General features: G+C 36.0%; 1 protein-coding gene across 1 annotated transcript; it reads left to right on the plus strand.

Annotated features, from left to right (window-relative positions):
• The first annotated feature begins 5,596 nt into the window (after window positions 1-5,596).
• On the plus strand, window positions 5,597-13,078 carry LOC104233174 (protein ACCELERATED CELL DEATH 6-like). The gene is made up of 5 exons (XM_009786513.2): window positions 5,597-6,104; window positions 10,405-10,593; window positions 10,906-11,019; window positions 11,500-11,951; window positions 12,383-13,078. Exons 1-5 carry the CDS (start codon window positions 5,597-5,599, stop codon window positions 13,004-13,006), a joined length of 1,887 nt encoding a protein of 628 aa, XP_009784815.2. The 3' UTR covers window positions 13,007-13,078.
• The last annotated feature ends 913 nt before the right edge of the window (window positions 13,079-13,991 follow it).

Below are 13,991 nucleotides of genomic sequence, written 5' to 3' on the forward strand. Positions count from 1 at the left end.
ATAATAATATGTTATTTTTCATCATTGGAATCTAATCTAAAAATAATCAATATAAATGTTAGTCGATGTCAAATTGTTATCTACTCCAGTACGTACAACGTCAAACTTCTCTATCTGGACCTTTGAGTCTGCTATAGTGATTGATTGTAATACACTTACAATATAATGAGTTCTCTCCTTGCCTTAATCTCTTCCTCGCATGAAATTTTGGAGTTGGTCCCCCATTAAGTAGTAGAGAATAACTCATGGAAGATATGCAAGTCATAATCGGGCTCACCATTCCGAAGGGAAGTCCAAATTCTAAAACATCATTCACAAAAAAGCTCCAATTAACTGAGTCATAAGCTTTTCTCATGTCTACCTTGATCAATCATCTAGGAAAGATCCTTTTTTGTGAGTATCCTTTGACCCGTTCATGGGCAACAATCATATTATATTGCCAATGATACATTGGGTGTGTATGAACAAACCACATGAAAAGTAGAAAGAAATAAGAAACTACCTATAAGGAGTTGGATAGTTTTAATGGTGTGAGGCCTTTTAGGGGACATCGTGCGAGCTTGGCCCAAAACGGATAATATCACACCATGTTAAGAGTATCTTTGGTCCATTTTGGTTTAACAACTAGTTATCAGAACTAGACTCATCCTAATTTATTGTTGGAAAATCCATGCGGTATACCCATTGAAAATACTAGTTAACTCCATATACATTTAAAATATTTATTTTACATTCTATACTTACTTTATAAAACTTTCTTTACTTTTTACATCTTTAATATCATTATATGTCATTAAACAGATTCCACCTTTTAAGGGACTCTATTATCTCTCACTCCAACTTAATAAATGCCTTAAAACACTTCATCATCCCACAAAATTAGGATTATACATTATCACCGAAAAATTTGAACACTAATAATTTCTCTTGTTCGAAATAAACAACCCTCTCTATTCCTTCCTATGATATGGGGGCACAGAAGGAGGAAGAATATGATGGAGCATTTGTTTTGTATAAGAAAATATCACTTTACCATTTATTTGTTAGATGAAGTGTTTCATTCTTTTTATTTTTCTCTTACATCTATGTAATCAAATTAAAAGTTAAAATAAGGTCAAAATATTTTAATTTGGGATACAGTATCTAAACTAAAGAAATATTATAATATACTATTCAAACCAATACACCATAATATTCTAATGTAAAATACAATATTCAAATCAAACACGCCACAATATTCTAATTTGGAATATACTATTAAAACCAAACATACCATAATTTTCTAATAGAATACAGTATTCAAACCAAACATACCACAATATTTTAATGGGCGACACATTATCCAAACCAAATATACCAAACTACAATTGACTAATGAAGAATATAGTATTCAAACCAACATACCATAAAATTCAAAACCAAACATATCACAATTTTCTAATAAAGAATACAATATCCAAAATCAAACATATCATAATATTCTAATTTGGAATACAGAATTCAAACACAATATTCTAGTTTAGAATACAATATTCAAACCAAATATACCACAATATTCTAATTTAGAATATAGTATTCAAATCGATCAAACATACTTTTATTTATTTATTGTGTATATATTATTTTACTTGGAATATTAACATACTTTAATAGTATAGGATGACAGTTTACTGTATTTTATTAATTGTATAGAAGAAAATAAACTTCTATAATGGCAAAGGTTCCCATAGTAAAAACAATAATTGTTTAATGGATAATATTTTTTTATTCTTTAATTTTGGTCCAAGCTTAAAACGGATGGAGTAAGATTTTGAGTTGATTTGCTTTGTCTATATAGCTTCCTTTAATTTAGAGACAAATTTACTAGGTAGATATTGTACTTTGACTAAATGGATATGTGGGCTAATTAATTGATGTGTACAACAAGTAATTTTATAATTAAAGTATATAGTGTTAAGGGTTTCTTAAAGGGGGTATATTGTAATGATCCTACCGATCGTTTCGTGAGTTATAGCCCCGTTTTTTTTCATTTCTGCTTCCTTATGTGTTTTCCAGCTGTATTTCATCGTATTGTGTTGGTTGGTTTGGGTCCGGAATGGTTTCGGTTTGGAATGAGACACTTAGTCTCCTATTTAGAAGTTTAGTTGAAAAAGTCAATTGGATGTTGACCTATGTGTAAACGATCTCGGATTTGGATTTTTATGATATGATTAGCTCCATTAGGTTATTTTGGACTTGGGAGCACGTCCGGAATGTGATTTGGAGGTCTGTGGTAGAATTAGGCTTGAATTGGCGAAATTGAAAATTTGGCGATTTTCGGTCGGCATTGAAAATTTTGATATCGGGGTCGGAATGGCATTCTAGAAGTTGAAGTAGGTTCGTAGTGTCATTTGTGACGTGTGTGCAGAATTTCAGGTCATTCAGAGGTGATTTAGTAGGTTTGGTGTCGTTTGCGAAATTTAGAAGTTTAGAAGTTCTTAGGCTTGAATCCGAGGGTAATTGGCGTTTTGATGTTGTTTTGAGTGTTCCGAAGGTTCGACTAAAGCTCGTATGTTGATATTTAACTTGTTGGTATGTTTGGTAGAAGTCCCGAGGGCCTCGGGTTGATTTCGGGTGGTTGACGAAACTAGGTTGGAATTTGAGAAATGCTGAAGATTGAACTCAACTGTCATAACCGCACCTACGGAGTGGAGACCGCAGGTGCGAGCCCGCGGAAGCGTAGAAGGGGGTTGCAGATGCGGCCAAGGCTGAGGTAGGCTGGGAGCCGCAGGTGCGAGTAGAGGAGTGCACCTGCGAGACCGCAGGTGCGATGTTGGGACCGCAGATGCCGTTTCTGAGGGAATAAGTGGGAACCGCACCTATGACGGATATTTCGCAGGTGCGGCATCACAGATACAACTATTGGACCGCATATGCGAAATTCTGGGCAGAAAGTATAAATTGTGGACTTCGCGAATTTTGGGTCATTCTTCACCATCTTTATCCGATTTTGGAGCTTTTGGGAGCAATTTGAAGAGGGATTCAAGGGAGTTTTCATTGAGGTATGTAATTTGAGTCCTAATACTCGTGCTTATGGTAACTTCCTGTTGTTTAATCATGTAATTTTGTGGAGATTACGGGTGAGAATGGGGGGTTAGGGATTGGGATTTTTGGAGAGTTTGATTGAGGATTTGAGGGGTCAAATGGAGTCGGATTTTGATAAATCTTGTATGTATGGACTCGTGGGTGAAAGGGCTTTCTATTTAATTTTGTGATTTTTGTCGAATTCCGAGAAGTGGGCCGGGGTTGCGAGGATTTCGGTGTTTATGCCTAATTTGATAGTTTTTCTTGTGGAATTCATTCCATTAGCATATATTGATGGTATTGTTCTGGTTGTGAATAGATTCAGAGCGATTGGAGGCCGAGTCGAGGGGAAAGAGCATCGCGGAGTAGGGATTTGATCGGTTTGAGGTAAGTAATGATTGTAAATCTAGTCTTGAAGGTATGAAACCCCGGATTTCGTATCGTTTTACTATTTTAAGGTAACGTGCATGCTAGGTGACGGGCGTGTGGGCGTGCACCGTTGGGGATTGTGACTTGGTCCGTCCCATAGCAACTATAAGTTGCGAATTTGGTTGAAACTATATAATACTTATGTGTTTTAGAAAGAATTTCTATAAATTGGGTTGAATGCCATATTTGGGCCTTGTGTCAGAGCTGTTTGGACCCTTATGGGCCTTTTCTTATTATCCCCTCACTATTTATGGTTGAAAATATATACTCAGTCATGTTTTACTCATTGATTTCATAACTCAGTCTTTATTACTCTATCTTGATGCATATAAAAAATATTATATTGGGCTGAGTACCCTGTTTTTACTGATAGCCCGAGTGGCTTGAGAGGTTTATGATTGAGTGGGGCCGAGGGCCTGACTTGTGAGGATATTTATGGGATCGGACTGCACGACGCAACATGTTGTTACTGATTCATCATTGAGTGACGCCGAGGGCCTGATTGATTTATGCCACGAGGTGGCTTGTTATAGCGCTTGGGCTGAAGGAGCCCCTCCGGAGTCTGCACACCCCCAGTGAGCGCGGGTACCCTGCGTGAGTGATATGAGATATTCTTGAGGGGTTGTATACGAGTGACTGTAAGGTTTGCCCGAGGGGCTGTATATGAGTGATGTTTTGCCCGAGGGGCTATTTATGATTTCATCATTTTTTTGCTCACTATTGCATTGAGCCTTTGTCGAGAACTGTTGAAAAATATTTTCAAATGATTTTTCTGAAACGGAGTTTAAACGAACGGATTTGATTCAAACTCTTCTTTTAAAAGCCTGTTATGTTTTTACTGAAATTTCATGATATGAACATTATATGTTTTTATTGCTCGTCACTACTTCTCAGCCTTTATTTACTTTGGTTACTTACTGAGTTAGTGTACTCACGTTACTCCCTGCACCTTATGTGCAGATCCAGGCACATCAGGACCTGGTAGCAGCTGTTGATTGTTCCAGCTGTAGATCTTCGCGGAGTTAGCAAGGTAGCTGTTGGCGATCGCAGCCCTACTCTTCTCCCTCCTATCTTCCTATAGTTTGTTTTGTAGTTACATTTCGAGACTGTGTTAGTCTCAGTATTTTCGGAACAAATGTAGTAGATGTTCATGACCAGTGACACCCCAATGTCGGATTTTTCTTTTCGCACTTTATTATTCAGATCTTCTTATGAAGTTTTATTATTAAATAGCTTGAAGTTATTGAATTGAAATATCGGGTTATTTTTGGTAAAGAGTCGGCTTGCCTAGTTCCACGATAGGCGTCATCACGACATAGTAGTTTGGGTCGTGACATATATGGTGTAAAGTGCACTTTACCTATGTTGGAACCTTATTTATGTTGTCCACGTTCCAGTTTGCAATCCTAGGCATGAGGAATTAGTTGCTTCAATAAAAGCATATTGGAAATTTTTACCAAGTAATCCACCACAGTTTTCAATCTGGCAGGGAGTATCTTTGCAATAGTCTTATAAATTGTGGAAGGTGTAACATGTTATAACCAATTAAATTTTGCTGAATGTGTAAAATTTTCTTACATTAGCCGCGCTGATAAATTGCTACACTATGATATTGCTTAAAAGGTTTATGATGAAAATGTACACCAACCAAAATCGTTACGAATTACAAACAAAGTGAACCTTAGAAGTGATTTTGATCAAACCAACGTAATATCACACGCACAATTTTCTCGCCTACAGAGTAATTGCAGTATCATTAACATTCATCGTACTCTATTTTATCGAGTTTCAAGTAAATACAATAAACGCCATATAGAAAATTATTTACCTTTAGGAAAGTTCTTGGCTACGATAAAAGCATGTGTAACAGGTAGTTCCGAATTGCTTGCACTATACTTAATCTTATTATATTCCAATTCCAATGAGAATCAATTATATTTACAGCAAACAATATTCCAAATTTGCTTGTAGTAGAGTCAATAATATTATTCCAAATGACTAGACTTACTATTTATTTGAAGCAAATACTAGTAGTAGTAACATTTTATTCCTAATCATCTGACAGTAGCGGAGTCAGTCTCCAACCATACTAAAATATTTTAACATGCAAATTAAAATAGGTAGAAAATGCACCACTGCAAGTCTTCGCCAATCTGCAGCTTACACAGCAACAAATCGCGACGATGAAAAATCTATAGAAATCCTACGCGATTTCTGTAGAGAAGAAATGGTGTCACCTATTGATAATCGCGGCGACACCATTCTTCATTTTATTGCCATTCACGGCAACGTGCGAGCATTTCAACTAATTCTTGAGGAAAGGCCAGTGAGCAGTGAAGATTTGAGAGTTAAAAACAAGAATGGAGATACACCTTTGCATGAAGCTGCTAGGTTTGGACGAAAGAAAATTGTGGAGATGATGTTAAGGTTGAAAACAGATCTTGTTTTGGAGAGAAATAACTCGGGAGAGACACCCATTTATGTTGCAGCTGCGAGTGGAGAGAAAGAAGTGTTCATTTTGTTAGCAGAGAACAATTTTTGGGATGAATTTACTATGACGAGAGACGATGGAAGAACGGTTCTTCATGCTGCTGTAACTCAAGAGTGTTATTGTAAGTCAACTTATTTTTCAGGTTACTAATTTCGTGGTAGGATCACTTCTCACATTACCCCTCTTTCCTTCCTCCGCGCGGCGGAGCCACATGGTTCCACGAGGTATCAATTAACACCCCTTAATTCATTGGAAAATTACACCGTTTTGGTAGATAAATTTTTATTTAATGTATTCATACTATATACTATTAAATTCCCTAAAAAATTTGTGTTTGTTTCTTTAGATGTTGACACTTCTTAGTAAAAATTCTGAGTACGACGTTGTCTTCCCCTTGCCCCAATGACCCTATATGCAATGGGGGGGAAAATTTAGTTCCATTAATTATGAATGTAAATAATACAGATCTAATTGCACCTTCGGAAAAGGGCCATATATGCCAGTGAACTATGCGAATTAGGACATATATGGCCGTCGTTAATAGTTTGGCATAGATATGCCAAATCCGTCCAATACTTGCTTATTCATGCCCTTAGTTTAACGGAACCACTATTTAGTCTTTCTTAAATAATTAATAACTGGACCCAACTAAAATCTGCTGACCCGATCCGTTAGGACCTGACCCAACCTTATTTCAAAGATATTTTTTTATATATTATTTTTGTTTGATTGAGAAATTGTGTGATAATCATATTTATTTATTTGAGTAATTTGATAATCGATTCTTTTTTGTTATACATCATTTCGGGAAGTAATCCTACTAAAAGTAGTAATTGATATTTATTTATTATTTTAAAAATATAATATTCGAATTAGTTTGTGCTTTCTTCAATCATTTTACCATCTATTTTTATTTTTCTCACAGTCTATTTGTATTTTCCACCAATACAAATACGAATAACTTCATGTTCACTATAACTTAACTTGATGGATCCATCTTTTTTTTGTTTAGATAAGTGATCATTATATGATTGATTATTAGTTTATTGAATTATTTTCTGCATTACAAATATGATATGAAATAATTAATAAATTATTAAAATAATGGTGCTTCTTTTCCATTTTTATTAATTAATTATTTCATAACAAATATTATTTCATAACAAGCACCACTGAGAAAAATAAAAATAGAAGGTAAAATGATTGAAGAAAGCACAAACTAATTCGAATATTATATTATTAAAATAATAAATAAATAAATACCAATTAGTACTACTTTTAGTAGGATTACTTCCTGAAATGATGTATAAAAAAAATTGATTATCAAATTACTCAAATAAATAAATATGATTATCACACAGTTTCTCAATCAAACAAAAATAATATATCAAAAAATATCTTTAAAATAAGGCCGGGTCGGGTCCTAACAGACCGGGCCAGCAGATTTTAGTTAGGTCCAGTTATTAATTATTTAAGAAAGACAAAATAGTGGTTCCGTTAAACTAAGGGCATAAATGAATAAGTATTGGACGGATTGGGCATATCTGTGTCAAACTATTAACGACGGACGTATCTGTCCTAATTCGCATAGTTCACTGGCATATATGACCCTTCTTCGTTGTGCCTTTAATGTGACCTCAAATAGTGTACAAAGAATTTACACTATAAGTCATGTATAAATGTTACTAGATCATTTATTGGATGTTCATAGGCAAGTTATATATGCTATATTTGCGTGTACGTTAAGATTTAAGAAAGGGACTATTTGGCGTACTAATATCTCAATTAGATATAAATTTAAATTATATATACCGATAGTATAAAAGAAATTTTACCCAACTTAACGTGGATTTGCCTGCAAAAACAAGTTGCCGTGATTTAATTTGAGGTTATCAGACCATGCTCGTTATGGAATATTACATATAATGATAGGTTATTAAATGACATGACACTAGTACAAATTTTTTTAATACAATCAATGCAACAACAATAATATACTCAATATATTCCTAACAGATGAGGTCTAAGGAGGGTAGTCTGTACGCGCACTTTATTCCTACCTAATGAAGGTAGAGAGGTTGTTTTCACTAGATCCTCTGCTCGGAAAGGGGAAGGAGGAAGAGGAGGAAGAGGAGGAGGAGGCGAGCAATAATGGAAGAGAGAAGAAAAAGAGGGAGATAAAGGATAAGTAATACCAAATAATAACAACTGAGAATAAAATACCTACGGCAAACAAAACCACATAATGCAATAAAGATCCAAGAATATAAAGGGACATGCGTGTTACTAAGACTATCGGTGAGCAACTAAGAAACTCCCAACTACCTACTATCCTTCTACCCTAATTATCGACCTCCACACCCTCCTATCAAGGGTCATGCAATCGGTGAGCTGAGGCAGAGCCATGTCCTGCCTAATTACCTCGACATCTTCTCATACTCGCCATGGCTAACTTTTTGCACCCCCTAACGGGAGCTTTAATGCTTCTCCTCTTAACATGTCCGAACCAACTCATCCACGACTCTCGCATCTTGTCTTCCAAGGAGGCTACTTCCACTTTGCCCCCGATAGCTTCATTCCTAAGCTTATCTCTCCTGGTACACTCACACATCATCTCAACATCCTTATTTCTGCTACTTTCATCTTCTGCACATGGGAGTTCTTGACTGGCCAACACTCAACCCCATACAGCATAGTCAGTCGAACCACAACTCTATAAAATTTACCCTTGAGTCTTGGCGGCACATTCTTATCACATAAAATATCAGAAGCAAGCCTCCATTTCATCCATCCCGCTCTGATGAGATGTGCGACATCTTCATCAATCTGCCCTTTTTTTTTTCAAAGGATCGGCCCCAGACGGATTTCTCAGTCATAAAAAAAAAATAGACCCAAGATACTTGAAACTAGCTCACTTGGGGATAACTTGAGCATCAAGCTTTACATCTACATCTATTTCATGGGTCCCGTCACTGAATTTGCACTCCAAGTATTCTATTTTGGTTCTACTCAACTTGAAACTTTTAGACTCCAAGGTCTGTCTTCAAATCTCCAGCCTCGCGTTAACTCCGTCTCGCATCTCGCCAACCAACATTATATCATTGATAAATAGCATTCACCAAGGCATATCCCCTTGGATATGTCGCGACAGTACATCCATCGCCAAGGCAAAAAAAACATGGGCTAAGAGCTGATCCTTGGTGCAACCCCATCACAACAGGGAAATGCTCTGAGTCACCTCCCAATGTCCTCACTCGAGTCTTAGTACCATCATACATATCCTTAATCACCTTAGTGTACGCTACTGGAACACTACTAGCCTCCAAACACCTCCATAGAACCTTTATCAGGACTTTATCGTACGCTTTCTCAACGTCAGTAAACACCATATACAAGTCATTCTTCCTTTCCCTATACTGCTCCACTAATCTTCTCACGAGATGGATCGCTTTTGTAGTCGAACGCCCCGACATGAATCCGAACTAGTTCTCAGAAATAGACACGCGCCTCGTCACCCTGGCCTCCACCACCCTATCCCAAACCTTCATAGTGTGACTCAACAGCTTTATACCCCTATAGTTGTTGTAATTTTGGATATCACCCTTATTCTTTTACAACAGAACCGTCGTAATCCACCTCCATTCTTCGGACATCTTCTTCATTCTGAAAATAACATTAAACAACCCAGTGAGACACTCCAAGCCTGCTCGCCCCGCTCTATTTTCAGAATTCCACTGGGATTTCGTCTGGGCCTGTCGCTCTGCCCTTGCACATCTTACACATCGCCCCTTCCACCTCCTATACCTTAATCCACCTACAAAACCAAAATCCCGCCGACTTTTGGAGTGCTCCAACTCACCCAGCATAATGGTTTTATCTCCCTCTTCGTTCAATAGTTTATGGAAGTATGCCTGTCATCTTCTTCTAATAAGTGCCTCGTCCATCAATACTTTGTCATCCTCATCCTTGATGCACTTGACTTGGTCTAAGTCACAAGCACTCCTCTCCCTTACCTTGACCAACCGGTACAACTTCTTGTGCCTTTGCCCCCGAGCACATCGTACAAATGACCAAACGCATAGAAGTTAAAAACTGGTTTTGATATAGGTAGGATTTACATCATCAGTTACAAATGAAATATGATACGGTCAGACCTCTCTATAACATCCTATATAACAAAACTTCACTATAAAAGCCAAATTTTTCCGGAATCAATTTTCATGTTATGTTATAATATATATTCTCTATAACAGTAATTCGTTGTAACATTCAAAAATATTCGAAACAAACGAGGTTGTTACATAAAGGTTTGTTATATATATATCGTGGTTTCGCATTGATGTAGTTTTGCCTAGATTCTAACAATTAAATTCGTAGAATATATGACAGTGGGCTTTTGTTTTGCATGAAATGAGAACCAGACTTCGCATTACAGCTGCTGGAAATATATCCTCAGCTAGCCAGCAAAGCTGACGGAAAGGGTACGACTGCATTAAATATATTGGCCACAAAGCACTTGTCTTTCAGGAGTGGATCCATCTATACAATCGGACAATTCGGCACTACTCCTTTCGTTCCCATGCAGGGACTTGAAACCTTTATGTATTTCTGTAAGTACTTTAATTTCCCAAATTATTAATTCTTTATCAAATGCTTAATTTGAAAAGAGAACATTCTCCTTGCTAAATACTCATAGAATTAAGGCTTAAATAGTAATAGTTATTTTTTTCCACATGGTGTCTTGTATCTGCATGGGGTCTGGACTAATTCGAATTCGAGCCGCGTAAGACCTAGTAAAACGCTCCTTAGAAGGATTTTATATATGTTCCACCATCACTTTGGTGGTGCTTATATAGTAGTTTTACCTTTGACTAAGCCAAAAATATGACTTGTTTCTCCTCTAATATAATGCAATGGAACAGGCATACCAGCAATGTATGGAGAGTCAAAACCTAGTTACAACTTGGAGGAGGCAGGGACTACTAAAGGTGTCGTCTTTCAAAGAACAAGGTCTTCATTTGCTAACTATCTACTAGGTAAGCTATCTTCCAAATTTACTCTATACACATGTTAATTATGTATGTATAATGTTCATTATGGTCTGTTTGGTTGGTTGAATAAGGAGATTAATCTTTATATAAAAGTCCAACAAAACTATTACTTGTTCTGTCATCATTACTTTTCCTAATAGTATAAATAAGTTTTGCTAGAACCTATGCACTGTTTCATGCATGACAAAATGTGAAATAAGGATACATGTATTAGTAACACATGAATTACCATACGCAACTAATATGACAAAAATGTCCTCGTATTAATTAAAGAAGATCAAGGGTTCAATATCAAACAGACTTTTATATGTTTTGTTAAAAAATAAACACATTTTCGCCAAACATCTAATAAGAACAGAGTCTCAGTATTACTAATACCTGCATTACCATACACATTTAAACCTATGTGCTCTTCTGATTGTCATTCTTTTATCTTTTGCTGTTCTTGGGTGTGTGTTCCTGTAGGTAATGCATGGTTAGGAGAAATTGATTATGAAAAGCAAAAGCATATTCTTGCATTAATATTAGCAAGAAGATTGATAAGGGAAGAAGATTGGAGCTTCTATGCCAATTTTGTGCCAAATCCTCTAATACAGGCAACAAAACATGGTATAAACGAGTTAGTCGTGGAAATTATACAAAATTATCCTCAAGCAGTAGAAACTGTCGATGAAGATGGAAAGAATATATTGCATATTGCAGCAGAGCAGAAAAACAGATTCCTATTTGATTATATTTTGAAAAAGGCATCTCACAAAGATAGGTTACTTGCTGATACCGATCAACACGGAAACACCATAATGCATTTTGCAGCAAGTGTTGGATCGCCATTCAAATTTTCTGCAGGGAAACCAATTAAAACAATAAGGGGTTACAAAACACTCGTACTCATGGCATGGGGTGTCCTCTGGTTTAAGGTACTTTCTTATTTGCTTTTTTTACCAATATAACATATATAATTCACAGAAATATGTGTTTGTTACACTTCAATCTTATTGTCATTGGTTACATGTATATATTGACAAGTAAATGGCTGAGAATATAAGAGTTTAAAATGAGTTTCTAAAAAATAATACAATATGGTTAAAGATATCATAATGAATGGAATGAATCCCACATCGGACCGGGATGAGATCCCTGGTCTCCTTATAAGGCTTAGGCAATCCTCCTTCCTTCGAGCTAGCTTTTGGGGTAGATGAGTTAGGCCAAGGCTTATTTTGACATCATCCTTATCTATTCGAATACCATATCACCTTAATGTTTCCATACAAATTAGTTGCATGAACGTTTTAGTTTCTCCCAAATTACACCTTTGTCACTTACAATGAATACATTTAATTTTTTGAAGCACGTAAAATATTGTGTCCATCCACGATTATGGACGGTGGAAAATAATGAAGACATGACTGCGACAGAGTTATTCGAGATAAAACATTCAGAAGTATGTAAAGAAGCGGAGAAATCAATCAGAGAATTAGCAGGTTCAGTTCTTATATTAGCTACTCTTCTCTGCACAGTCAACTTTGCTGCAGTTTTTACAGTCCCTGGAGGTTTTGATCAAAATAATGGCATACCTATTCTCCTCAAGACACAACATTCAGATCTATGGATGTTGATGGTTTTCTTAGGTGTAGCTCTTTATATTTCAATATTCACTGTGGGAACATTGCTTTCCATACTTCTCTCGAAATTTGATTCAGACGACTTTTATATTGCCTTGCCAGTGAAGTACTGCACTGTCATTATTTCTGTGTATTATTCCGCAGCATTCACAGTTCTGGCCTGCGTTCAAGCCCTTAATGTTGAGAATATATTCATGAACAAAGATGTCTGGTGGCTACTTTTTTGTATGTTTGTTCTTGGATTTGTAGGACCTTTAATACTACTAGACTTAAGTTATTTCGCCTTTGATTATATGTACCATTTCATTCGTTATTCAGTTTCTTATAAGAGGTTCATACATGCATTCTGAATAAAGTACTATATTTTACTACATTAAGATACGTCAGTTGAACTATGTAATGTGTTATGAGATATTTAAGGCTTTTTTCTGTAAAAGGAACTTAGGAAGTAATTTGCATAATCTTTTGCATTTATTACTTTTTATTTATTTTTGTAAAGTGAACTCATAACAGGTTTTCTTTTCCTTCTAGTTGCGTAGCTATGTTTCAATAGGAGGATGGTGATGCAAGAAAATTAAAAAAAAACTGACATTCTATCTTAAAAGCTCAATCTTATAAACTATGACATTGTGTTGTTAATTTTAGATAAATGATTATTAGAAAAATGGTTAAAGGTTAATCAACTTAATCAAAATAGTTATCTTGTTTGCAAATAATATAGAAATGTTACCAAACTATTAACCTTAAGTTATTACCAACATCAGAAATGTTTTTCCTGGTTTTATGCTCCAACTAATCCCGATCAACTACGAATCCAACCGAACCACTCCCAATATATTCAAGTCAACTCATACTAGCTTTCACATTCAAAACTTATTGAAAATCCAAAATTTCATATATAGGCATACCTAAAGTATCAATTCCACAACCAAGTAACACAAAACAAGCATATAAAACATACAGAGTGGAAACTCAATCCTGAATTTTAAAGGTGTGATACCTGCAGAGTAGAAAACATACAGATATTGTGCTTGTATGACCTCCTCAACCTCCCAATTAGCTTCTCTTTTTTCTTTACTGTGGTATCCGGGCCAGTTTGTGTGCACCTCGACTAATTCCAGGAGATACCTGCCACCTCCCAAATAGCTTCTTTAACTCGAGTGGTTCCTCCAAACGACCTTTACTGACGCGATTTCATTGGAACACAACTTCCTCACTGTCTATCTGTAATGGCAATCGGTTCTTCCCCATACAACAAAATCTCATTCAGTTGTACAGTTTGTACTTATCCAACATGATAACATGAAATACTAAGTCAGCATATATAGTTTGGGT

This window comes from Nicotiana sylvestris, chromosome 11 (genome assembly GCF_000393655.2).
Source record: "Nicotiana sylvestris chromosome 11, ASM39365v2, whole genome shotgun sequence".
Taxonomy (NCBI): Eukaryota; Viridiplantae; Streptophyta; class Magnoliopsida; order Solanales; family Solanaceae; genus Nicotiana; species Nicotiana sylvestris.